The 27,795-nt window shown below is 45.4% G+C and overlaps 1 protein-coding gene across 3 annotated transcripts in view; it reads left to right on the top strand.

Moving 5' to 3' along the window:
• Positions 1–27,795, top strand: part of Clec16a (C-type lectin domain containing 16A) — a 222,738-nt gene that overhangs the window by 84,243 nt on the left and 110,700 nt on the right. For all 3 annotated transcript variants that reach the window (XM_057774918.1, XM_057774919.1, XM_057774920.1), the window contains exons 12-17: positions 370–470; positions 12,634–12,756; positions 15,773–15,882; positions 16,783–16,827; positions 19,361–19,411; positions 22,145–22,273. In XM_057774918.1, the coding sequence (XP_057630901.1) occupies positions 370–470; positions 12,634–12,756; positions 15,773–15,882; positions 16,783–16,827; positions 19,361–19,411; positions 22,145–22,273 (559 nt within the window). The remainder of the gene's footprint in view (positions 1–369; positions 471–12,633; positions 12,757–15,772; positions 15,883–16,782; positions 16,828–19,360; positions 19,412–22,144; positions 22,274–27,795) is intronic.

Genomic DNA, 27,795 nt, shown 5'->3' with positions numbered 1-27,795 from the left:
TTATTCTCTCCATCTTTCCTTTAAAGTGATGATGTGTGCCTGTGCTGTCTCTGCCAGCTGGCAAGGGAGTGCAGAAGGGCTGGCACTTGTACCTAGCATCTCCAGCATCTGAGACACCCAGTGAGTGATGTCAAATGACTAAGAGGTCACTTTCCCCTCTGGATAGCAGCTTTCCAAGGCCAGAGTCCATCTCTCATTTGTATGGTTGTGTTCCCAGTGCCTGATTCTGCACCAGGCGCATACTGTGTTCACCACAAATTAGTGGCCTTAGAGTCCAGACCTATAAGAAACAAAACCAGCTGTTGCTGCCAGGTGAGAGAGGGAAATGTACATGTGTCCAGAGGATGATAGATGTCTCCTCTTTTCCAGGCCCTTCCTGGATATGGTATACCATGCCCTGGACAGCCCTGATGATGATTACCATGCCCTCTTCGTGCTCTGCCTCCTCTACGCCATGTCTCATAACAAAGGTAGGCATGCTCCTCACCATCTTCAGTGTCTGACACAGTGCTCCGCTGTTCACTGGGGCGGAGGGAGGAGGGAGGGCACTTTGGGAAGGCGTTTCCTCTCTGGCCTCTGGAGTGACTACTACAGGGCTCTTCTTCAGCCCCATTACAATTTCTCAGGTGTTTTTCTGCAGACTGAAGCCACAGGCATTGGTGACTCAGGCATGGTGGTGGGAAATTCAAGTGTGGCTGTCTAAACCAGTGAGGCTAGCTTCCCACTGTGGCTTTCTACAGACCCCTCTCTGCTTTACAACAAACCTGACCAACGACCACTTTGACATCAGAGCAAAACCAGTCAAATTGGAACCTTGGTTTTGCTATTTATAATACTCGATGTTCTTACCGTGGGCTCAGTGCTAAAACAGACTTAGGTGGAAGCATAGGTTTCCTTTCTAAAGAGAGCTGTGGTTCTCCAGCTTCCCTTGCTCAGGCTGTGTGGCCAGGCCCCAGTTCCAACAGAACTGACAGTTGACTGGCATACACCAGTTCCTCCCTCAGTGCCCAGTGCTGGGAAAAGCTTCTGCAGTTGGCCCACCTGGCTCCCCACACTCAAGTTTGGAGACTTTTCTCGAGAATATTCATGAGAACTGGAGTTGGCATAGATTGACACATGGTGTCAAGTGACATTGCAGGAGGTTAATATTCAGCTTGTTGGGAGTAGATGTCTACTAAGTGCTGTTTGCTAAGACAGCCTATGGCTAGAGTCATTAAATCAGAGCTAAATCTCAGTTATTCTTAAATTATTCTTAAACATTAGTCATGCAAATTAAGTCAGTTAGCAGCACAAAAACATGTAGTGAAAAATGCCTCCCCTCTGCTTTGTCCCCAGCCTTCTTCTTCAAGACAGCTTCTGCGTCAGTTTCTCACTTGCCCTCTAAGGAAGCTGTTAAGAAGAAAACTAGCTGCACCCGTAGCCATCAGTGGGTGTCCATGTAGCTTGCTGCTGGGTCTGCCCTTGTCTTCTCATCAAGGGTTGACACAGTGCTTCTCATCTGTGGAAATGCCTGCTGCATGTCTGGGCCATAACTGGTTCTGTCTCCTTAGTAACTACAGTAGGCAGCCTCCGGGGTTTCTTTTCTAGAAGGATATACTCAACAGCTCTGCTCAGTGTAAACCATTCTGCTTATAATGAAGCTAAAGACCTGGTCTCAAGCCATCACCACCTCTTCCTTCTCTTGCTTCTCTTCCTCTTCCTCCTGTGGTTTAGGGTAGAGATGGAACCCAGAATCCCATGTATACTAGCCCAGTCCTAAAACTTGAGACTTTAAAGAGCATGACGGACTCCAATTCCTGCTGATGTTGTGTCTGATCCCCTCCCAAACATACAGTCTCCTCCCTTCCCCTACGGCCCCTCCAGCACCCCACTCACTGCCTCTACCCTAGAATTCCTTACTGGAAGTCACACAACTCCATGGCCGATTTTGTAGTCGGTTCCTGCTGGTGGCATGCTGGATGCCTCAGCCCAGTGTTCCGGCACACCTTGCCAGGTTGCATTCATCCCGTAAATATACACTCCCTGCCATTCTGTTTTTGTTAGCATTGCCATCCAGAGTCGCAGCTGCCATGACCATTGGTACTTTGCCTCCTTTGTTCCTGACAGTTTCTCATCAGCTTGTCTGTTCTCCCTTTCTGGCATGTACAGGGCTGGCTCAAGCCTGTTGTGGAGATGGAAACCAAGGCAGGAGTAAAGAGAAAATGAGGGTGGGCCTACTGTCATGGTTATTATCTTAGGCCTGCAATTATCAGCTCCTGCTACGGTCTCGGGTATTGCTGTTCATTGTAGTCCACCCTCCATAGAACCCCTTACAGCGAGACTGCTTTGACTCTCTGTTCTTTGCTATTCAGGAACATTCAGTTTCTCCCTTAACTTCCACTCCCCCCTCCATACTTGCTCTGTAGACTTTCAAGACCATCTTGGTTTGGTTTCTAGAATTCCCTTCTCAGACCTTTGGCAGGAGCCAGGAGCAGAGTCACACTCAGGTGCAGCAACAGAACTCTGGTAGAGGTCAGCTTGAGGCACCTCTCGTGCTCCTCCCTGAACTCAACCATGTTCCTGTGAATAAACAGTGGAAACTACCTCTCCTCCATGGAGGCCAAAAGAAAAAGTCTATGAGAAGGCTGGGCGGGGGCACCTCACAGGAGCCATGAAGCTGATGGGAAGGACTGGAAAGAACTGTTAGAAACCTTGGCAATAAGTATTGATGAGCCTTCCTTCAAGGGCTCCAATTTGGCCTAGTCAGTCAGATGTCTGCAGCTTGGTGCTGTGCCTGACCCTGGAATGTAGACTTTTCTTTCCTGCCCACCAGTTCCTAATTAACTGACATGGAGACTAAATATTAATTATAAATGCTTGACTGATAGCTCAGGCTTATTACTAAACTAGCTATTACAACTTAAATGAACCCATTTCTATTAATCTATGTGCTGTCCTGAGGCTCGTGGCATTTACCTCTCCAGTGTATGTCTTGCTTCCTCTCTGGCTGGTGACCCTTTCTTCCTAGAGTCCTCTGTGTCTAGTTGTCCCTTCTATACTTCCTGTCTAGATACTGGCCAGTCAGCTTTTTATTAAACCAATCCAAGTGACAAATCTTCACAATGTACAAAAGGATTATTCTACAGCAGGTCAGAGTTGGCTGGGGATGGTATCATACATAGCACATACTGGTCCTAGGGCCCAACCCTGTGTGTGGGACTCTTCTTTGGAAGCCCAGGAGCCACCCTAGGTAGTGCCAACATAACACCTGTACCTTCTTGAACTCACTCGTAGTCTTTCGGGTTATTTTCTCTTTTTCCAATCATTTTCAGCTCTCTTTGGTGACACTCTGGATTAATGCTACTTGCTATGAAATTTTATGGACCTTGCTAGATTTGACCTGTTACATTTTTTTAAGGACTTTTTTTTTTGAGGCAAGATCTCATGCATACCAGTCTGTCTTGAAATCTTTGTAGCTAGGGATGACTGTGAACTTCTGCTTCTCCTGCCTCCGACCTCCCAAATGCTGAGATTGGAGATGTACACCATCATTCCTGGTATAGACAGTGCTGAGGCCTCATCTGAGTTAGATATGCAACCCTCACTGTTAAGGATTTTTGTATGTGTGTTCGTGGAACACTGATCTATAGACTTCTTGCAATTCTCTTATCTAGCTACACTGCAGTGATGTACCTTAGAGTGTAGACTGGAAGGTAATTCATCCTCCTTAGTTTCTTGGGATATTTATTTATATTTTTTTTTTAAAAAAAAAAGCTAGGATTATTTCTTTTGTAAGTATTCTTTGAACCAGTGGAGCTGTGTGGAAAAGGTATTTTCTGTGAGGAATTTTTTTTTTTAGTTTTGAGATCAGATATGTAGCCTAAGATAGCCTCAAACTTGCAACCCCTCTGTCTTAGCCTCCTAAGTGTTGGGATTACAGGTGTGTTCCACCACACCCAGCTGAAGGAAGGTTTTAGCCACCGAATTTCTTTTTTTTTCTTTAAAAATTAAATTTATTTAAAAAATTTCCACACAGTGTATTTTGGTCATATTCTTTTCTCTCCGTCAAAAAAAATCAAGTCAATGTAAATCTGAACCTGATCCTGGTCATTGAAAATATGTATTCTAAGACTTGGTGCAACCACTGGAAAACAGTTCTGAAATAAATTGAAAAATCTTCAAAATCTTAAATGCTTTGTTATAAAACATTCATGCAGCAAAATGAAAACAATAACAGATGAATAAAAATAATAAGATATATAGAAAATAATGCAGCAATGGACAAAAAAAAACTCTCTTAAGAAATCCAACTCAACACAAGTCTCCATCTATTTACCTTCAAGCGACCAGTGCAGTCTCCATTTTTAAATGGTCCTCTGAGTATTCTACATTCTATAAAGCAGATATCCATGCTAATTAAAATAATTACAATTTACCGGAACTTCTACATCAGGAAAATCAGATCACACTGTGAAAATCATCAAAGCCACTAAAGAGGTCTCTGCTGAATTAACTTCTTACGTGCCCATGCCGTCACAATAGCATCATCCAATTCAGGAACTGGATATTGCACATTGCCTTTTTATGCCACTCCACTTGGGAAGGCTGGTCTTTCTATTATATACTGGTCTTTGGTGTCATCTGTTCATAATCATGTCTCCTGGAATGCTTGCATGAGTCATTCAACCAGGGACTTGTTTCCTGTTGTCTAGAATCGTACACCCTGGTGTCAAGAAGGGATGAGTATTTATATCACTCGGTGTCTCAGCACTAAGACTGGCCTGCTCTACCTCTGCCTCTCATGATCCAGAGTGTAAGGGGTTCTTTAATTTTGTATTTAAATGTCTTTTCCAATTCAATTAGTTTAGATGGACTATTTCCTGATTTTCACAATCTCCTATATTGAGTCATTCTGAAGGCTTTCATCTGTGTGCTCAACCATGTATTTTCCCTTCCTTTGCATTGAAAGTTGGGTGCAAGGGGTGTTTTTTTTTTCTATCTTTTCTACTTATCTTTCTCGCTCTCTCCTCACTCTTTGATTCTTTCCAAAAGTCCATGTTTTTGGATGACAGCTAAGATCCCTTAGCACAGATTAAATTTATACTATCTTTCTGTTGCAATTTGCCTGTTGCACAAAATAGCAAACTAATAGCTCTATCTCATTTTTCTCTTTTCTTTTTTTCTTTTTTTTTTCTTTTTTCTTTTTTATTGAAAAAAAGCCATCGAATTTCTTATTGGAGATATTGGATCATTTCTTTCGAATGAGTTTTGATAATCTTTCAAGGACTTTGTCATTTCATCTAACCTATAAAACTTATTATTATAAGGTTCAGACAGTCCCATTTATTAATTATTTTTCTCAGTGTCTGGGGTTATATTTAGAAAGAGTTCTCCTGTGCCAGTGTATTCACGGCTAGTTTCCACTTTCTCTTCTATGAGGTTGGTTTTATGTTGAGACCTTCGATCCATTTGGACTTGAATTTTGTGCATGGGAGTAGATATGGATCTATTTTCATGTTGATATCCAGTTATGCCAGAACCATTTGTTGAATATACTTTCTTTTTTCCCTTTTATATTTTTTTGCTTTTGTCAAAAATCAGGTGTTCGTAGGTGTGTGGATTGATATCTGTGTCTTTGATTCGGTTCCATTGGCCCTCCTGTCTGTTTTTATGCCAATACCTGGCGGTTTTCAGTACTGTAGCTCTGTAGTAAAGTTTCAAGTCAGGAATTGTGATGCCTCCAGAAGTTCCTTTATTGTACAGGATTGTTTTGGCTATTCTGGGTTCTTTTGCTTTTCCATCTGAAGTTGAATATTATTCTTTTGAGGTCTTTGAAGAATTTTGCTGGGATTTTGATGGGCATTGTATTGAATCAGTAGATTGCTTTTGGTAAAATTGCCATTTTTACTATGTTAATTCTACCTACCCAAGAGCATGGGAGATCTTTCCATTTTCTGGTGTCTTCTTCAATTTCTTTCTTCAAAGATTTAAAGTTCTTGTCACACAAGTCTTCCACTTGTTTGGTCAGAGTTACTCCTAGATATTTTATGCTATTTATGGCTATTGTGAAGGGTGTTGTTTCTCTGATTTCTTTTTCAGCCCATTTATCATCTGTGTAAAAAAGGGCTACCGATTTTTTTTTTAGTTAATCTTGTATCCTGCTATATTACTGATGATGTTTATGAGTTGTAGAAGTTGCTTGGTAGAATTTTGGGGGTCACTTATGTAAACTATCATATCATCAGCAAATGTATTTTTACATCAATGTTCATGAGTAAGATTGGTCTATAATTCTCTTTTTTAGTAACATCTTTCTGTGGTTTGGGTATCAGGGTAATTGTAGCCTCATAAAAAGAGTTTGACAGTTTTCCTTCTGTTTTTCTTGTGTGGAACAATTTGAGGAGTATTGGTATTGAAAATATTGTAGAATTCTATGCTGAAACCATCTGGTCCTGGGGGTTGGGAGACTTTTGATGACTATTTCTATTTATTTTAGCAGTTATAGGTCGATTTAATTTGCTTATTTGGTTTTGATTTAATTTTGGTAAGTGATATTTATTCAGAAAATTGTCCATTTCCTTTAAGTTTTCTAATTTTGTGGAGCACAGGTTTTCAAAATATGACCTAAGATTCTCTGGATTTCCTCCATGTTTGTTGTTGTGTCCCCCTTTTCATTTCTGATTTTAGCTCAAGCTTCTTATTAACTAACTCTTGCATCTTAAATTATCTCATAATCCTTGTCTGTGTTAGCCATGTGGCTTGGTACCTTTATCAGTGAGGCATTCTCATCTTGTTTCCTCTGCAACTGGGTGATGACTGCAGACTCAGCCTTTTCTCTTCCCAGAATTTTCCTATTCTGGTTGCCCCGCCTATACATCCTGCCTGGCTACTGGCCAATCAGTGTTTTATTAAACCAATACAAGTGACATGTCTTTACAGGGTACAAGACCATTGTCCCACAGTATTTTCCTATGGACAGGACAGCTTCTGTAAGGATGAAGCAGACTGTTTCAGGCAAAGGGCCTGCAGTGGGGAAACATATACGTATTCAAGGAGTAGGATATAGGCCTAGTAGGGCTGGTGGGGAAGCCAAGTATAGTGGGAAACCCTTCTCTAGGGGTAGGAAAATGGCCTCAGGGATGCTGGGGAGATGGCTTGGTTAAAGAGCATCAACTGTTCTTCCAGAGGACCCAGGTTTGATTCCCAGCACCTACAAGGTGATTCACAACCATCTGTTAACAATGCATGTATGTATTGCACAGACATATATGCAGGCAGAACATACATACACATAAAATAAGTAATTTAAAAAAACAAGAAAAAAAGAAAGAATATCCTCAGATGCAAGTTTCCAGAGGAACATCCAGCTAGTGGGAACAGATTATTCAGGATGGGGAGTGCACTGCTAGAGAGAAGCTGAACAATTCTCTGGGAAGCAGTGGAGACCTTTAGGGCAGCTGAAATGGAGCTGGGAGAGCTGTGACAGGCTTGGGAGTCAGAACTGGAGATGCTGATAGACTGAACATCGGAGTTTAATATGAAGGTTGTAGGCCCAGCAGGAGGATGAGTTGGTGGTGACTCCTACAGTTGGCTCAAGTACCTTGTGCTAATGTCAGTCACTAAGGGAAGACAGGAGAGGCTCAAGGCTGGGAATAGGTCTTCCTTTTGATGTGGATGGGAGAGATCTGGATGATGACTGACTTCTAACTCCTTTTTCTCTGTGGCAAATAATGTTCAAAGCCAGTGGAAATGGACCATTTACAGAGGCAAATTAAAGAGAAATGGGAACAGCTCAAGTTTGACACCCAAGGCTAGTTCTTTGGAGAAGCTGCTGGTAGAGAAGCTACTACACTGGTGTGCCAGCCTGGCCACTGAGCACAGGGGCTCCCTTTGGTGACTTTGAATGGTAGCTGTTTGACTGGCTGGCTTTCTGGTTATCTACACTTGATCCCAGCTTCTCTTCTCCATATCCTTTCCCCTGAAGCAGGTCCTGAACAACATATTCTCTTCTTAGTAGATATTTTTTCCCTTATAAGACAATTTCAGCCTAAAAGCTTTGTTAATAGAAACCAAATGTGAGCTCAGACCTTCCGGTAAATCTTAATAGATGAGATACTGCACTGAAATGAGCAGCCCACAGTGGGAAGGGTTGCCTGATGAGGAAGGCGGTGTCATGATTCAGTTGGCCACATAATGAATTCTGGTTAGTGTCTGCGCTTTTGGTCAAGTCTGAGTGGAGTCTGTGTGCAGAGCAGCTCTGTATGCCTAAGCCTTTCCAGTTCACTCATTGTTCTCCCCAGCCCCAGCTGCTTACCCAGGAGGCGCTTGGACTTTGGGGTTTGTTTTGTTTTGTTGAGAAGTTCCTGGAATAGCACAAGAGGTAAGGGAAAGCTAGAAAGTAGGTGACAAAGTTCTAGGGATGAGAACCAGCAAGCACCACCCAGATTGCAGCTGCCAGAAGCTCAGCATGGGAAGCACATTGGAAACTGACTTAACATCTGCTGGGCTCTCAGCATAGTTGGCCTAAAGTGTTCCAGCTCTGAGAATGCCTACAGGGTGCAGCTTGGGAGAACCTGGGGCTCACAAGAAACAGAAAACTAGTGGATATGTTTACCTGCTCCCTTCTAGTCTTGGGTCAGGTCTCCATGGCCTCCTATAAATATCTTTGCTAAGGGTGTCTTCCAACCTTGACATGAATAAGCACTGCAGCTAAGAAGAAAGAATCCAGAAATCAGAGTTGGGAGGGAGGTTTAGTCACTAGTTGCAGTGTGGAACCATGCCTTCCCTTTCTCTTCTGGATTCTTGAATTAGTTCATTGGAAGTGACACTCTGCAGCAATATGGACTCTTTGGACCAGCCTAGGTTATGAACTCAAGTCCCTCCACCCCCACCTCCATCCCGATCATTGGCAGGAAGGGAATGAGGAAGTAAATGGTCTGCCAGGAGGTAGATCTCAATTGGCTATATGCTGCGTGTGAGGGTTTCATTGGAAATTTTTTTAAGACACTTGAGATTTGAGCACATAGGACAGTATATTATTCCCAAGGCTTATTTCAGACAGCAAAATGAAGGTGTAGCATGTTTGCCACAGAACCTGCCTTTCTGTAACTGAAAACTATGGTGCATGTGTGTCACATCTGTTGCTCTTACCTTTTACATACATGTCCCTGTCATGTTGGGTCATGTTTTAGAGGGACTCAGTCCACTGTGGCTGGAGCATGAAACAACAAGTCACATTGTATCCTCAGTCTGGAAGCAGAGTGATGCTTTTGAAGAGGGATCTGCATGCTCTGTTCAGTCTCCATAGAAACACCCTCCCAGACACACCCACATCTGTAATTCCATCTAGTTAAGTGGAGTTCACCTTATTTCTTCACCACTGTCAGCCAGTATTTTCTTTTAGTCAGGTAGTTAAAGACCCAGATCAAGTGCTTCTCCACACCTGGCTTCCAAAGAATGATGGTGGTCATGATGCAGTGCTCGTCACAGAATGCTGTCTGTCCCCTGGCATATGGTTGAACTGTCCTCAGCTCACAAACTGCTAGGCTCTTGTTTCCTCCAGCTGCTTCTGTGCTAACTTTTTCTTCTTTTCAGTTGTCATAGTGTAGAACCTTTTTGTTTCTTTGGTTGTGTTTTTGTTTTGTTTGTAGTAGGCCATATTTGATTAAAATTAAATCTGGCAAGGTGACTCAACAAATGAAGGTACTTGCTGCCAAGCTTGACAACCTAAATTTGATCCCCAGGAACCCACATAATAGAGGGAGAGAACCAACTCTCACAGATTGTCCTCTGCCCGCTCTACCTATGTCCCCATAAATAAATATAATTAAAAATTTCAAATAATAAAATGAGTTAATGCATTGGGTGTGGTGACGCATAATTGTAATTCTTACTATGCTCAGGAAGGTGGAGAGGGGCCAGCCTGGGCCTCATAGAGAGGTGTATGACGGTCTGAGGGTACATGTGAGACCTTTTTCAAAAATAAAAAAGTTAACTCCATTAAGATCTAACCCAGAGGATTTTGTGTTGAGAACCCTGCTAAATAGCATGGCACACATACTTTGGACAGGAAGAGGGAGGAACTAACGAGCAGGGATCTTGTGATATGGGCCAGAAAGACAGAAGATGGAGTTGGCTCCAGATATTTTGTTACCTTTGTGGCCTTGGGCAAGCATTTTTTTGAGCTCACTTTATGAAGACTTATTTTTTTATGCATTATTTTTCTTGTGCAGGCACTAGGAAGACTGTCTTTATAATAAGATCCTACCCTTCCTCCAGAAAATTCTATCTTCGCCTATAGAGCTTGAGCTTTTGGTTGGTTGGAGGTGGTAACTGTTGCTGAGCCCTGGAATGCACAGCCCTTGAATGTGGCTTTCATAGTGAGTTTCCCCTATAAGTGGTGCCACTGTCCCTCCCTAACTGGATTTCAGTCACCTCTGGAGTCATCTAAAGGTGGCCCCGCTGCCTTCAGCATGCTCTATGACCTTGAGAAAGCATGAAGCATCAGACTGAGCCTCAATTTCTTCACCAAAGGCATGCTTGATATACTGTGTGGACCAGAATGAGGAGTTCAGGGCTCTGGGATCCTCCCCTGACAGATGGCCAAGAAAGAACAAAATGACCTCAGAGGGATTTCTTCCTGTCTCTGGAAGATTTTGCCCCAGATCTCTTCGTGTTTCAGAAAGTCTAAGGAAAGCTAGAGAAATCCCAGGAAAAAACAAAGGGCCTCCCTATGGAAACTCAAGCTCTGACTCCAGCTTGCCTATTATCTAGGAGGCTGCACCTCTGACCCTGTTACTGTCCTTTGTGGACTGGAGGAGCTGATGGTATAGTGTGCTAGGGAGGAAGGGCAGCCAGAGCTTTGCTCAGAGCCATAGAGCAGCAGTCCTGCCCTGTGTGTCCCACCCCTCAAATGGAAGGAAGGAGAGATATTGGGACAGGAGTGATACCTCTAGGAAAGTAAAGGCCAAAAAGTTTGGGTTGCCATTTTTACTATGTACTTCAGAGTTCTTCCAGGTTGGACAGTTGGCATCAAAATGCAGAATCTACATGTTCAGCTTCAGAGCCACACTGTGGGCATGAGAGAGGCCTACACAACAGCCCTCAGGCTATTGCTTCCTGCCCAAGTCATTTCAACAAAGCAGAATACTGCTTTAAGGCACCAGTGCTGTGCACCCACAGAGCCGGGATTCCTCAGGAACCAGCTGTGCCACCTCCACTGTTGATCAAGGTTCTAGGTAAAGCCTCAGCTGGTACTCAAGGGACAACATTTCAAGAGTTCTGAGAGTCCCACCTCCCCCATCTAGAATAATAGGAAAAACTATGCTTCAGGCATAAACAATCTACAGGGGTCTCCTTGCTTGGGTCAAGCGCCGTGTTTATTTCTTCAAGTATTTCTCAAGCACTGTGTCAGATGAGAGGATAGGAGTCAGCAGAGCGCTGCCTCGGGCCTGTACCATTGTAGCAGTGCTGGCAGGTCTTCCTGCCTTCTCAGTTCCTGGCAGTTCTTTAGGAAAAATAATCTCATGGCCTATGGCTGCAGACTTACCCATTCCCTTTCCTTAGCCACTCTCCACCCACACTTTCCTTTGTCTTTTAGTAGATACTATTCATTTCCCATGAGGGGGAAAATTTTTTTGGTGTCTTAGTGGTAGATATGCTTTATGAATTTTATTATTTGTGCACCTACCTAGACTAAAGGTTTAACTCAGCTCCTCTCTGCTGATCTATTCCTCAGGGGCAGGGCTGGCATCCCCACTCAGCTCAGAACCTGCTGCCAGCATGAGAGCTCACCAGTGAGAGCTGAAGGTTGTGGTTGTTGGAGCCTCATATGTCTCATCTCTGTTTCTCTGGGTCTGTGTCTGCAGGGCTAGAAAGTGCCCAGCAGAGGGCTGCCCTTATGTGGCACACAGACGTGGTAGAGAACAGCAATGAGCTGCTCTGTGGGAAAGCTGCGCCTTTTTGCTTCTGCCTCATCTATCAGAGATGCCATCACTGGTGTCTGCTAAGCACTTGCCAGCCCTTGCTTCTAATAGAGACGGAGTAGGCCTTGGGCTCCAGTGAGTTCAGTCAACAGTCATTGGCTAGAATGTGAGAACACTGTTCCATCTGGCTTTCATAGTTACTGTTAATTATCACACCAAATGGCAATAGAAAATAATATGGTTTGTGTGATTTTGTGCACATGCACGCATTTGTGTGCATGTGTGTGAGCATATGCATATATTTGGAGGCTAGGAGCCAACCTTGGGTCTTCCTTAGGCACTACCCCCTTTGTTTTTTGTGACAAGGTCTCTCACTAGCCTAGAGTTCAAGGTCTCTCACTGGGCTAGGCTCTCTGACTAATGAGCCCCAAGTATTCCCCAGTACTAGAATTACAGTATGTGCCACATACTGTACATGGCTTCTGGGAATTCAGCTTGGGCCCTGATACCAGTGCAGTAAGCACTTTACCAGCAGGACCATCTCCCACCACCAGAAATTGTATGTTTTGCTATATCTATGCATGTTCAGTGTACATAGAACCCAGACAGAAGGCAGTGACCAGGCCTCACTTTACAGAGAAGAAACACAGGCTGAAGTTGAAGTTTTACGAAGAAGATGCTCACTGAGGCAGCTTTGCCAATGGCCATTTCTCTTCTTTCTCCATTCTAGGCATGGATCCTGAAAAACTGGAGCGAATCCAGCTCCCAGTGCCAAGTGCAGTTGAGAAAACCACCTACAACCATCTGCTAGCTGAGAGACTCATCAGAATCATGAACAATGCTGCCCAACCAGGTACCCCTGTCTTGGGCACCATGAGCCCTAGGTTCTGGATGTGGAGAAATCTCAGCCCTTTCTTTTTCCTCTGGCCACCAGCATTTGTCTTTTGTTGGACCCAGGACTTTATCGCTGGGGTTGTCCCTACCCTTGGTTGTAGCTCCCTCTCTCTTTTCTCTCTCTGCACCAGCCTTACTCTGCTGCTTTTGTCATGGCTGGGACCCTCCTCTCTGGGAAGCCCAAGGCCGTAATGTGGGAATGAAGTAGGCTGTGACTCAGAGTGAGGGCAACCCATTTGTGCCCAGTATCTGCGGTGGTTTGACCCAGCACCCATCTGCAACCAGACTACTAAGGCAATGACAGAGTGGAATGAAGCTCTAGGCACGGCTCTTCCAGCTAGGGTAACTTTTCCTTCAGGATCTATGTGACTATGACTGCAGACATTTTAAGCTGAATGACTAAGAATGTTCCTGCCCCTAGTGGCTGAAAGTCCAGGACACTGCTAAATATCTCAGGTTGCACAGGACTTCTACAGCACAGAGTTACTTGTCTGGAATGTCAATAGTTGCATGGCAAGTTCTCTACAGAGACAGGAGAAAGGTACTAGAATGAGAGAATGCATAGGGGACAATCTGGCCACTTGCTTGCCCCAGTGGGGAAGAGTTTGGTTAGAGCAGCCTGGTGTGGTAAGCCTGGACCAGGTCAACCAGAGTTGGTCAAGTGGTGACTGGAGCACTATGTGGCTATGCTACCAAAGTGGGAGAAGGACCTGGAAAGCCAGATCAGTGGCCTCAGGGTGACAGCAGGTATCATAGCAGTTATTCACAGAATAGATGCTTTCTGATTGTATCCTACATACCAGCTAAGAGCCACAACTGATGGTCTTCAAATCCCAAAAGCTGTCGACTGTGGAGATGGGGTCTTACACTCAGAGGTCAGGACAAAGTAAGCATTGGGGAACAAATGCATGGTCTGTAAAGGTCTAGATGAAGAAAGGGATGTCATGGATTGAGCCCTTGAAACACTGTTCATACCTAGTGGTAGCAAAGAAAAAGAGATAACCCAGGACCCTGAGGAGGAAAAGGGACATTGGGTACTCTTTGGGGTCAGTTATTGCTGAGAGCTCCACTTAAAGGAGGCAGAACCTTTTCCTGGGGCTGGAGTCAGGAGCAAGCTTTGCAGGGTGCAGTGGGAGCCACATGGGTTAGGACACTGAGGGGAACTGTGCTGTGGCCAAGAATAGGGTCTGCTCTTTGACCTGCGCTTGTGAAGGCAGGAGCTTGCTGACCAACAGAGGGAGTAGGCACATAGACCTCAGGATGGAGAGGGGATGGTAGGTCTGGAGGAGGTGAGTTGGGCTGCATTAGTAAGTAGGGACCACTTTCCCTGAGCTTTTGTCATGCTAAGCAAGACCTGCTTTGCATGTATATAACTAAGAACAAATTTTTCTTCTCATCTATTTCAACAGCACCTACAGGGCATTATTAGCAAAAGAGCTGGTATTCGGGGTATGTCCCTGGGGAGTGTGTGCTTGGGCTCCAGGGTCTAAGACCTCAGGAACAAGGCCCAGAGGTGCTCTGCTCCCTCTTTCTACTATTACACCTCTACCTTTCCTTAAATAAAGTGCAAAGACCCATGGGACAGTTTGCTTAACAGTAGTTGGCCTTGCGCTGGGTGATGGGTGTCTTCCCTAGGAGGAAAGAGATGGCTTCCAGTAGCAACCCAGAACATAGCATAGAGTCCTGAAAACATTATTTGAGACCCTGGCCCCAGCTGTACCTGAAGGCAGTCCCTTCCCTCCCCCATTACCCTAACAGATTTTGTAAGTTAGCCATTGTGTTTATGTTTGTTTGTCTCTCAGTTTCTGCTTATATAGTTTAAGCTGGTCTGGGTTGGGTTTCTGTTAACTGTGACCAAGTTGTGATGAGCTTCATGCTGTGCTAGGCCTGGAGCCTGGTGCTGTGCAAACACCCCCAAGAGGAGATCTCTATAGACACCCAGCGTGCTCAAGCCATGTGGGAGGGACAGTGTCAGCAAGGGAAGGGAGGTGACTAGTGCTGGTTATCATACCTATTCATCCAGGCCCCAGTAGTGTTCCTGTCCTTGCCACACCCCAGCACGTGGAGAGCCTGTGCCCAGCATTTTTTCTTGCACACTGTAAAATTGAGCCTTACTGGTTCTACTGTCTCCTTTGCTTGTTGCTACCTGATCTTTTTGAGCAGGGATGGGAGTACCTTGGACACACAAGCTTGGGTGGTAAATGAAAATGTGAAATAAAAAGGAGGAAGATTTTTATTTCCTGACTATCCTAAAGCACAAAGAATTTTTTGGGGGAGTGGAGGTAGAGTCAAGGGAGAATGCAGCAGAAGGTCCAGGCTGAACATGGCCAGCAAACTAAACCAGATCACAAGAGGAGAGAAGGGGAGGGAGAGTAAAAGAGGAAGCTGCTGACCAAGAAAGGTGAACTGGGCCAAGAGACCAGCTTAGCCAAAATGGCTGTTATATAGGGATAGGGATGGGGCTGGGAGGAAGAGGGTTAGGTTGGGGTTGGGGTGCTGAGTGAGACTTGTCCTGAGGTTGAGACCTAACAGGTGATTCTCATTCTCGAAGGGAGAGAAGGCTCAACTCCACTGAGTTACATGATCCAGAGTGGGCTGTTGGTTTTGAACCCGTACCAGGAGTGGGAAACATACTGGACAGGCACAGCTACAGCACAGCCTTCCACCTTCTCCCATCTTCCCTTGTTCAGCTGATAAAGGGACTTCAGGACAGATGGGACCTAAAAGGCTTACCAGGGCGTGTTGACTTGTAACTACTGGAAAGGGAGTTGACATGTGTAGCTCCCTCTGGGCTCCCCTGGACACAAGAAGCCTTGAGCAAGACTGTCTTTCAGGTGATGAATACCCTCAAAAAAGGAAAACAAGAGCCTTGTATCCTGGATGGGCACTGGGCTCTGGAGTACTGGGCTGACCTGGAGTACCTGGGGTGAGCACTAGGCTCTGGGGTACCGGGCTGATGCTGGTGTGCTCTGCAGATGGCAGGATTCGGTTGGCCACACTGGAGCTGAGCTGCCTGCTCCTGAAGCAGCAAGTACTGACCAGCTCCGGCTGTGTCATCAAGGATGTGCATCTGGCCTGTCTGGAGGTGAGTCCATGCCTTCCCCTTCCCTTCCTATGCTGTCCCTCAGCTGAGGAGATCATTTACGAGGCTGCTGGCACTGCCTGTTCCACAGCATCCCTCGCATAGTTCAGAGAAGCTGGGCCTGAGACACCTGTGACTCCCAAGATCCTACACATGTCCAGAGATGCCTCCCTCCATCCAGACCACATTCTTGTATTGCAGTAGCTTCTTTTGGAATAATCCGCTTCTGGATCAGCTCCAGAAGTTTTCATATGTTCCTTTTATGTGACAAAGCTTTTATACATGTAGAAACGTATCCACCTGCCATGTTGGGTGTTTTGTTTTAGTTTGGTTTGGTTTGGTTTATTGTTGTGTGTGTGTGTGCTAAAATACACATTTACTAGGGTCTCAGTATCTTTTATCATCTTTTGTTCCCCTTCATTAGTTCTAGAAAATGTAGGAGCCGGGCAGTGGTGGCGCACGCCTTCAATCCCAGTACTTGGAAGGCAGAGGCAGGTGGATCTGTGAGTTTGAGGCCAGCCTGGTCTACGTAGTGAGTTCCAGGACAGCCAAGACTGTTACACAGAGAAACCCTGTCTTGGGTAAAAAAGGAAGGAAGGAAGGAAGGAAGGAAGGAAGGAAGGAAGGAAGGAAGGAAGGAAGGAAGGAAGGAAGGAAGGAAGGAAGGAAGGAAGGAAGAAAATGTAAGAAGTGCAGAAGTGAAAAAGAACAGCTGAGGTTTACCTTTGGATGTGTCTGTTCTGGTCCACTCCCACATATATATGCACACGTTGGTGAAGTAATATTGTGTTTTATTAAAGCAGAGACATAGCTGTGTTCAGTAACCTATTCCCCTGCTTAACTAAGTCACCCACCGTTTCCCCTCATATATGTGTCCCTCACATCTTCCTTCTTTTTCAACAGGGTGCAAGAGAAGAGAGTGTCCACCTTGTACGGCATTTCTATAAGGTACTTGGCAGCACAGGGAAACAGTAGCCTGGGGTATCTCTTGTGAAGTATAGGATGGTGGGGTCTAGTCCTATACGCAATCTTCAGTGTGTGTGTGTGTGTGTGTATGTATGTGCACACGTGCACACGTGAATTCATTTATAAGTATGTGCATATGTGCATTCTAAGGCGTATATATAGAGGTTAGAAGAGAACTTTGAGGAGCTGTTATGCTCCTTCCAATGTGGAATCTGGAGACCAAACTTAGGGTCATCAGGTTTTACTGCAAGTACTTTTACCTGCTGAGCCATTTTGTCAGCCCTTCAGTTCTTTTTTTACACTTGTGGATATTGAGCACACATGCTCAATTTCATAGTCTCCAGAGCTGTGGCCTCTAAACTTTTTATGTTTTCTTATAAGAACAATAAAAATTTTGAGGACTGACTTCTAGTTTATGGCAATTTGTTTATCAGTTACTTGTGAATTTACTGTAATTTGTGAGATGTATGTGTATGACAAAGTCATATGTTTGTGACTTATGTATCCTAATACATAGAAAACTACTATGATTTTATTACTTGTATACGTGTGTAATGCATGATTTTATTACTTGTATACGTGTGTAATGTATGTGTAAACATGCATGCTAAGAAGCCTCATGCAAGCGTCTGAAGAATTATCTTGAGTTTAGTAAGATGACCTTTAGGATCTGAAGGATTTAAAGACATTATCTTCAGGTTCCAAGTGATTGCTTTGTGGTTTTGGTTTTGTTGTTGTTGCTGTTGTTTTGGGGGGAGGTTTTTCTGTTTGTTTGGTTTTTGGTTTTTTTGTTTTGTTTTGTTTTTTAGTTTTTATTTACTTATTTATTTATTTATTTATTTAGGTTTTTTTCCCAGACAGGGTTTTTCTGTGTAGCTTTGGAGCCTGTCCTGGAACTTGTTCTGTAGCCCAGGCTGCCCCCGAACTCACAGATCTGCCTGCCTCTGCCTCCCGAGTGCTGGGATTAAAGGCGTGTGCCACCACTGCCCGGCTCAAGTGATTGCTTTAGGATATCAAGCTTTAACAGTTTAGCTTGGGCCTTAGCAGAGTTGGGCTGCTGTGAGAAAACACCATCAGCAACAGTCCTTTCAGAAACCACCAAGTCGAACGAAGATTAAGACAGATGGGTGTGCAGTGAGGGTCTGCTCCCCCCCCACCCACACACCCTCCACACCTACGCCCTCCATGTCCTCACATGGAGAACTCCAATGTTCAGCTGTAGTGGGTTCATGCACATGGCTAGTCATCCTACTCACACTAGTGAGCTCATCTTTTGTTTCTATAAATCCTGGTCCTGCTTTCCCTGAACAAAGCTCCGGAGCTCCTGAGAGGGGAAGTGGCAACACTGTCTCACTTTCCTGCTGCCACTGTTACCAGCTAATTGCGCTAAAGCCCAGTCCTGTAATCTAGAGCTCTGCCTTGGCAGGACCAGGTGACCTGATCAGCTGTAGTTGTAGACATGCCCAGACAAAGGGTCACCACTGTGGGCCACCACACTCTGGGGAGGAAATCCCAGCTGCCCTTCAGAGAACCACACTTGGCTTTTAAGCAAGAATCCAATGAGCCTCTTTAGTCAGCCCAGAAGAAAGAAGAAACCTGGGACTGCCCTATTCTTCTTTGGGCCTCTTCCCAGTAGAACTGCTCTAAGTCTGTCTACCCCTTGGAAATGTTGAGGTTGTAAACATAGAAAGGCACAGAGTAGCCATTTCCCAGAAGCTACTTCCTGGTCCCAAACAGAAGAGAAGCTGCATTTGCATTTTATTCCGGTCCCAGAGAGACACAGTGGTTCTGACTCTTCAGGACAGTAGCAGCATTGACCTCTCCCAAGCCCCTACTGACTGGCAGACTCGGAGGGCCTTGCCTTTTCTGTGCATTAATTTGCCTTCACAGAGTTTGGCCTGACAGACATGGGCTCCAGCCTGTCCTTTTCTGGCACATAACATCTTTGCCATCCCATTCTTACAGTAAAACAGGAGGGGCTGAATTTTGTCCAAGGTGGAGTCCTGGGCAGTCATTGTCCCTAACAACCAAACCTCAAGACTTTCCTCAAAAACAAATGGAGCAAGCAATATAATCTTAGTGCTAAGTATTGGTAGTTATGTCCTTCCCCTTAGAAATGGATGGGCCTCACATGTTTAACATGGTCGTTTAACCAGATTTCCCCTGTTTCCAATCATTCTGGAGAAGGAAATTATGTTAAGCACTTGAAATATTAACCTTGTCTATGTTTTAATTATACATTATGCCATTTTTGTTGTGCTCTAATTAAGTGTCTGACAGAAGAACTCTCGCTCAGTGTGCTTTCAAAGAGGAGGAGAATGTTGAGCAGTGCAATTTGATATTTGGCCTTTCGTCTACGCATGTGTACTCACGTTCACGTGTGTATTTTACTTTCTGGTGATTTACAAGAACTTGTAATGGAAAACAGATGGCCTCAAAAGCCAAGTGCAGCATTTGGAGTACTGTGTTCATGGGGTAGGGTAAACTTCTCTTCACTCCCTTCTTTTCCTTGCAGGGAGAAGAGATATTTTTGGACATGTTTGAGGATGAGTACAGGAGCATGACAGTAAGTACAGGGCCAGAACATATGGAGGTTAGTGTGTATCTTTGTGCCTGCCAAACTTGCTGATCAAGTGGCAAAGACTGGTAGTGAGGTAGATTTGATCACCACCACCACTAAAACTTCAGATTATATTCATTCCCATGCCCCTGAGATGTCAGCTTGTATTGCTTCCTAACTCTGTGCCCTTGTACAGGATACTTACATTTTGAGCCTGGCTGTCATCTGTACAGTGGGGCACATACCTCTGAGCTGCCCTGGCCAGATGTGGATTACCCAGCAGCAAGCCTCATGCTAGCCCACAAGAAAAAGTACAAATGTCCACTTTCCCCCTGCTTCCTGGTTTTTGCTTGTTTTACTCCAGCATTCATGGCATGTCCTAAACAATGTTTAACATTCTCCGGAAATACTAAAGTTACTCACCCTAGGCCCCGCAACTGATGTCAGTTCTCCACTGGTCCTTAGGAAATCAGCCTCTTCCCTGTGAGAAGGGACAGGCCCTTGGTGCTGCTCCAGTGCTGCAGGAGGCAACAGCATTGTGTCTGTAAGGTGGTTAGGGTCACCTGGGTACCAGTCAAAGAGAGGTGTCCTTTTAGTGAAGACTGATTCCTGCTAGGATGAAGAACATGTGGTATAATTAAATCTGACACAAATCGCAGTTCTCACCTTAAAGAGAATAAGTGAGAGTTTATTTTAGAGCTAAATATAAGTGACTGTATCCAATACTCAGGTTGCCCTAAACATATCTTGACAAGGAACTGGTTTCATGTAGTCACAAAACAAAATCCTAATTCCAAGCACTTTTCAAATACATCAGTGTGAACATCAGGTGACAGGTTATAGCAAAATGCGGGAAGCTTCTACTATAGGTCTCAGATGCTATCTGATGGCATCCTTAGCTATGAGGTTAGCAGAAGCTAATGGTGTGTTAGATTAACACATCCCAAAAATTTTCACCTGGTAGTCATAAGGATGTGTGGTCAGACAAAGGTGAGCAAGGAACAAGCTATTAAGAAAGCTAAAGATACATGGCTCTAAGTCTGCAATGTTCCAGTTCTCCGTGGCCAAGAAGCTCTAAGCAATCTGGTTTGTAGAGTGTCCAGCAGTGAATTGCTCTTTCAAAAAAAAAAAAAAAGGATTTGTGCTTGTTCTCTCTCTCTCTCTCTCACTTCAGTGCAGATTCAGTGCAGAGTCTCACCCTATTGAAAGAGCTGTTGCCGTTATCTCCTTTGTGAAGATGAGGAAAATGGGTATCAGAGAGGCTGAGTAATGTCCCTAAGTCTGTCTAGCCTGCTGGTGGCAGAGCCAGGCTTCCATGGCGAAGTGGTTCTCTCTGCTGCTCCCTGCCTCTCCCTGGAGCACAGAGGACAGACTGTGGCGATGACACTTTCTATTTTGTCTTTCTGCATTTCCAGAATCAGCCTCCAAGTACCACTAGATAAATAGATGATAAGTGAGCTTTTTCATGGACATAACTCACCAAAGCATGAAGTGATGGGGACATTTATAATGAACCAAAGTGTTTAAAGTGTCAGAAAGAAAAAGGCAGGCAGCACAGCTAAGTGGCTCCCTGGCTTCCAAGCCTGTCTCCAGGGCTCAGGCATCATGGCCTTCACCACATCTTTATACACTACACCCCTGAGACATGAATGGACCTTTTCAAAGTCATACCTCCTTACTGGCCCACACAGCCCCTGTTGCCATGCTTAGGGCAGCTCAGACTTTTCCCCTTCAGACCATCAATTCCAGGTAGGCAATCCCTATGGGTATTCATCTTCCCTCCGCTAGTCTGGTCATCCTTAGTACCCTTTGCAGCTTGGAAATGTAAATTCTACATGTTATTTAGGATTTGGAAAAGTCAGAACTCTGGCCCCTGTTATGTTTCTTTTATTGCTTCTTAACTCTGTGGCCTTGGGCAGGTTACTTACATTTTGAGCCTGGCTATCGTTTGTGCAGTGGGGCCCCCACTTCTGAGTTGCCCCAGCCAGATGTGAAATACCCAGCAGGAGGCCTTGTGCAAAGCCCATAAGCAAAAAATGTGTTCTCCTCTCCTCACCCCACCCCACTCAGGAAGTTTCCTGAGGTTTGCTTATTTTATTCCAGTGTTTATAGCATGTTCCGCTACACAATACTTGACATTCTCCAGAAATACTAAGGTGACACACCCGTCTCTGCAAGTGAAATCAGTCCTTAGCTGCCCCTAAGATATTGGCGGCTGAGCTAACTAAAGTGAAGTTGTCCTGAATGCTGTTCTTGGAGGAGGCGGGCTGCAACTAGACCTCCAAGTCGGACTCGTCTCGTATCCCTTAGCAACTCAGGGTTATTGCTAAAGGGATAATGGGCCCTGGGGCTCACTGCTGTCTCTCACCCCTGTAGCAGAATGGAGGGAATTTCCTGGAGAGGGTCTGCAGTTTCAGCCAATGGGTACTGAGAGAAGGCCCTGCTGGAAAGCCAATGCCAAGAGCAGCCTGGAGTGGGAACATGACTCTGCCATCCTGCTTGAAATACAGGGATTATGAGAAAGGGGCTCAGGCCTCTAGACGACCATGTTTAATGTGTCCTATAAAGGAAGGCCAGCACTGTGTGGCCTTGGGGCCCCCTAGCTGAAATGAAAGGAAAAGCCACAACTTGGGAGAAGGAAAAAGGCCTGCCACTCATCTTGCAAACTGGAAGCATAGTCTCAGTCTTACCTAGGCCTACAGGTTCTCTGAAGCTTCCTGTGATGTCTGTCTCTCCTAGATAAAGCCCATGAATGTGGAATATCTCATGATGGATGCTTCTATCCTCCTGCCCCCAACGGGCACTCCACTGACTGGCATTGATTTTGTGAAGCGGCTGCCATGTGGTGACGTGGAGAAGACGCGGCGGGTAAGTGTGATCTGGCCTCTCCTGGGCCATAGGGAAAGGGTCTCTAGGTCAGTTAAAGACTGCCTCCAATATGTGCCTAGTCACCTGTAGAAAATACCCCCTCACGTACACCTACTACCACACATGGCTTTCCAAAGCCTGTTGCCCTTGGAAATAGGAGATTGGGATTCTGTGGCCAGCTGTCAGACCACCTGCACCAGGGCAGAGTGTAGCCAAAACCCTGAGTGGAAGCCACGCCAAGTTTCTTTGAAGTATAGCAGAGCAGAACCTAGAACACCCAGTATAAGGGAGATGGCTGTGAAGCTCAACTTCAAGGTCTTAGAACCCCAGGCAGTACACTAGCAAGGTGTCTGGTAGTGAGAGGATGATGCTGGCCAGGAGGCAGGAGAGCGTGTGTGCAGAGCCAAATTCTCAGAAGCAGCAGAGGGTGATCCCCTTATCAGCACTTTTTTTCTGAGGTGGCCACTCTAGGAAGCAGCCTCAGTCGGGCTCTTCACAGTATTTTATCTCCTGCGTAAGATCTCAGTTTCTTTCTTAGAAAGCAACACTGCCTTTTCCTAGAAAATCATTCCCTGGAGACGTGACTATGAATAGACCATTTAGAGGCATCCAGATGACTACCACATCTTCTTCCTTGGTCTGCTTGTGGCCAGAGCATCAGAGGGGTTTCACTTCAGAATTTCAGGAAGCACATAAAGTGGGGTGTGCCTCAGACAAGAGGCCTCTGCACCTCCTTCACCCTGCTGGCACTTTTAATCACATGCTCAGGGGCAGCAGAGGAAGTGGGGACCTTGTATTTTTAAGCAGCACACATTCCCAGTCCCCTAAGCAAACCACAGACTCCTGCAAGCTGTCCTCTGACCTCCACAAGTGCACACAATACATTTTTTTTTTTAGTATAAGACTAAAAATACCAAAAGTACCCCTGAGTCATGCCAGCCATGCTGAAATAAAAGTCGTCAGAGTTCTTAGGGCCCAGGGAAAATGAATGAATTGAAACTTGGAATTTGGGCTATTCCCACTCATGTAGGGGCAGTTGGAAGAAGTGGCTAAGAAAAACTACAGGTCCATGAGTCAGGCCCACAGCGGTTGAGCCCTATTCTGTGTGGTCTTGGGAGCATTACTTAACTTCCCTGAGCCTAAAGTTCTCCTGTGCCCCCTGGCTTTTGTCTGAAATAGCTGACACGATGGCTGTAGAGTTTCTGGCAGAATAAACACTGAGAGGACATTGGTGGAGCAACAGTGGAGTGTGCTGGTGTCTCTGATGACTCACAGCCCCTGCTAAACTCCCTGCAGAAGAAAAGAGCCAGCAGGGACTCTGGCAGACATTGAAATCTGAATTGAAGCAGTAGCCATCTTCATATACTATCTGCGAAGCCAGTATGAAACAGAGGTCCTTGTGCTGAAGGGTTTTTTTTTTGTACCAGGGATGGAACCAGGGCAGTGGACACGCTCAGTGAGTGTTCTGCCTCCTTTCTAAACTTTGTTTAGACAGTGTCTCATTAAGTCGGCCAGGCTACTTCAGCCTCCCAGATATCTGGGATTTTAGATGTGTCCCCTCATTCTGTTTCTCTGTTTCCTATAAAGAAGAGCAGTTTTTGTGTTTGTGACTATTGACCTCGAGGAAATGGGACTCTTCTGCTTCATGCTTTGGCTGTGTGTTACACACTGAAGAAAGTTCAGGCACATCTCAACATTTTGAAAGGAAGGAAATTTTTTCCATAATTTCAACATTTGCAGACATTTTTTGCTTCTCCTCCTTTCTTTGTCTGCAAACTCATCCTCGTATACTGACACAGGGTGTCTCTCCTCAATCTCACTCTCACCATCTGTTTCTCCCTTCTCTGTTGTAGTGCAGGTTCTCCTATTGTGGTGGTGTTTTTGAAGCTCTGGATATGAGTCTCAGAGCCTCATGCATGCTACCAGTGACGTCACCTCCGGCCCACAATGGAGGATTTTTTTTTCTTTGTTTATTTTGTAGACAGGTCTCACATAGCTCAGGCTGTCCTTGAGCTCACTTTATAGCAAAGGATATCTTAAACTTCTGACTCTCCTTTCTCTGCCTCACCTGTCTGATGGTTTTGTAAGTGACTCCTCAGAACTATATAAAGATTTCCCAGGAGACTTTGCCCCGTTCCTAGGGTGTCTTCCCATTAGCCAGAGTGGGGTACTTCCGCTATAGTCTACTTTTTCAGCTAAACTATAAGAGCTACTTCATGAACACAGTGTTTTCTTTCTTTTGAATTATTTCTTTAGGAGAAGTTCCCAGAAGCAGAATTTCTGGTTCAAAGGGTATGGATGTTTTTTGTACATCTCTAACATCACCACTTGCTTTCCCTTTGGGCTGGGCCCACATCACCCTGTTTCAATCTTGTTCAGGATGACTGACTTCCACAGCTGTTTCTGCGGCCCTGGTGGGCTTCTAACCTGAATGACTGTCTCCTAACCCCAGCAGCTTGCAAATGTGGCAAGGAAGCCAGCAGAGGTGAACTGAGCGCCTGTCCCAGGGCCAGCCCAAGGCTCAGAGTACCACTTGTGCCATGGTGCACCCTCACTGGGGACTCATGCACCTCTCCCCGGAGCTCTAGCCTTAGGGAATTCCTATGCTCACTCAGCCCCACTTGGAGCTGAGATCCTTCTGACTCCAGACCTTCCCCTCCAAAGCCTGGTTCTCCAAATACTGAATATGACTAAGGTTAGCTTCCAGATTAACAGAAGCTAAGAAATGGAAGTTTCTTCTTCACATTAGAACTCGGTCAACTGCCTTCCCTTTTGAAATTTGATCTTCTGCCTTCCAGGATCTGAAACAGTAATCATTTCTTACTCCTTTTGGTTATGACTTTAAAATTTTGTGTCTTGATTTAGCCAAAAAAAAAAAAAAAGAAGATCACTTAATAGAAGTCCAGGTCCCAAGCCCTGAATCTTTTAAAGACCAAGAAATGTAGTCAGAAGAACACAGGCTTGGAGCTCCCCTGAGCAGCCAGTCTAACAGCCCTGGGCTCCAGTTTCTCTGTCAGATGGGAGCCACTAGGGTCATTAAGAAGCTCAAATGATAGGCTGGGCATGGTGGTGCACACCCTTAACCCCAGCACTCAAGTGACACAGGCAGATGAATCTCTGTGAGTTCAAGGCCAGCCTGGTCTACAGAGTGAGTTCCAGGGCTACATAGAGAGACCTTGTCTCAATAAAAAGGGGGAGCAAATGAGGTGATGCTCTTGGCCCCACACAATGCTCAGTGGAGAGAGGGAGCTGTTAATGTCTGCAGGGTAGTGGCAGGAAGGGACCATGGAGCAGGACAGCATGCCTGCCAACCTGTGCAGCCATCTTGGGAGCCCACCTTGCCCTGTAAGACTCACCTCTTTTGTCCTTGGACATGGACTTCTCGTGTGTGTGCTTTTCCCTTGAAAACTGCTATTTGAAATGGTATTTTATATTTTATTTTATATTTTAAATGGCTTTATTTTTTATTTGTATTCCTGAGAATGTCACCATTCAATATTTGTAGAGCAAAGACACATGTTTTACCAAAAGGCCTACATTGAGAGCCAAATTCCCAACTCATTGATTTCTTGAAAACCTCAGTCTTTCAAGGGATAGGCTACAGAAAACAGCATGGGTTTCTATTTCCCCATCTCAACCATGGCCTTACTAGGAGTCTTTGCCATCAGAACCCTGTGCAATGTACTTGACACAGTCATAAATCTTGCCCGTGATGGGGACATGCCTACAGTAGGCCCCTTCTTTCTCCTCATCCCTAAATTGTAACTACTTACTTGAGAGCTCACGCTGTCAGATAATCCCAGTGGCACCCACTTCTCCCTTCACATTTTATTACCGACTGCTCTGGGCTGGCACAGGAATGGGACTACGCTATGTCATATGTGCCTGACATTACAGAGGCTCAGTTCAACCTCTTAGCAAGTGGGCCAAGCTTACTCTGCCCTCTCAGCACCCATTCTTGCTCCTGTAGTCCTAAATTTATGATACATAACCCCTAAAGCCCAGCACATAGTAGGTGCTTACTAGATAAGAGCTCTTGATTTTTTTTAAAAAAAAAAATCTGTCCCAGTTGGTGCAGATGTCTCTATGAAGACTAGACTTGAAAATCTGCTAAGAACATTTAGATTAGATTCTTATGCACCCCCACCAGCATGGTGGGGGAACTGCTTTATCCTGCACACCACTCTAAAACTCTGAAGGCTGTGTTTCTTAAGATGAGGCCAGGACTGCGCAGGACTTTCAGAATTTCTACACAAGTATCCTGCCTTAAGGCAGGATTGGGGCATTGGTAGCTAATCAAAGATACTCACTGCATGGGCCACCAGGATGCAATGCCTCTCCAACCGCTTGAAGGCGAGACTTTGTCCCCTCTCTTTTATTGAAAGTTCCCTGCAAATAAAGGGTATTCCCCCTTTATTTAACACAGGACTGTCACCACCTTTACCACAAGCAGGAATTCACCTGTGTGAAGCCACAATGGTTTGCCCTGACACTCCTTTATGTAGGTAGTGATATCTACCAAGGGTCTGAAGGCAACCCCTTTCTGCAAGTCTGTGCTGTCTGTGCCCTCCAGCCTTGTCTCAGGGTGGTAACATAGCCAAAGAGTTAGGGATTACTGTGTCTTATCCACCACAGTAGAGTAGAGGGCACTGCTGACCTTGTCTGTTTGCTCTGGAGCTGTGTCCCAAAGGAGCCCACCATTTCATGTCAGGGAGAGACCTGGGACAAAGGGTACCCTGACCTGTGGCTTGCCCTGTGCTTCTGGGCTCTCTGGTTAGTGGCTAGTGTGATTCTGGGACTAAGGGCTGCTTCTGCACAGATGTCACTGGCAGCTGGTGACATGGCCGTTTCTCTGCTCTCAGGGCATGCCTGGTGGCCATACTGGATGCTGACAGACCCCTTTTCCATGGGACAGGGATGCTTGTGCTGACAAGCATACTCTGCCCCTGAGATGAACTGGGAAAGCCTGAGGGGTCCTGAGGACATTGCTGTCCATTTGGCCAGGTATCAGGCCTTTCTCTCCTGTCTCTGTCACTCTCCTCCTCCTAAGGCCCAGGCCCAAGAGGTGGAAGACTTAAGATGGGAGTTGGACTTTCAGTGAGTCTAGCCAAATCTAAAGCTTACATGCATGTTACTCTCTTGTCCTGTGTCCATATTTACTAGATTGAACTGGCACACATCCTGGTGATTTCTGTCTCCCAGCCCCACTAGCTCAGATGGAGAAGCACGGAGGTGGTAGCCCTTCCTTGAAGCACTGTCTCGGGCAGCACGCCTCACCTCCCTGAGTCTTAGCTATTTGCTGACTATGGAATGGACAAGCCCGCAGGCAGGAGATGTGTGTTAAAGGTCATACAACCCTTGGGGACAGGTCCTGGCAAATGGCAGGTGCCTAGTAAAGTGGCCTGGGCCTTCACCTATTGTGGACTGAAGCAGGCTGCTCCCCAATCCTGAATTGTCCTCTTACTCTTTCCAGGCCACTGTACTTCAAGGCTGGCCCGTGTTTTGCCCCCTCCTTTTTTCCC

This window comes from Chionomys nivalis, chromosome 7 (assembly GCF_950005125.1).
Source record: "Chionomys nivalis chromosome 7, mChiNiv1.1, whole genome shotgun sequence".
Taxonomy (NCBI): Eukaryota; Metazoa; Chordata; class Mammalia; order Rodentia; family Cricetidae; genus Chionomys; species Chionomys nivalis.
This window is presented reverse-complemented; position numbering and strand designations above follow the sequence as displayed.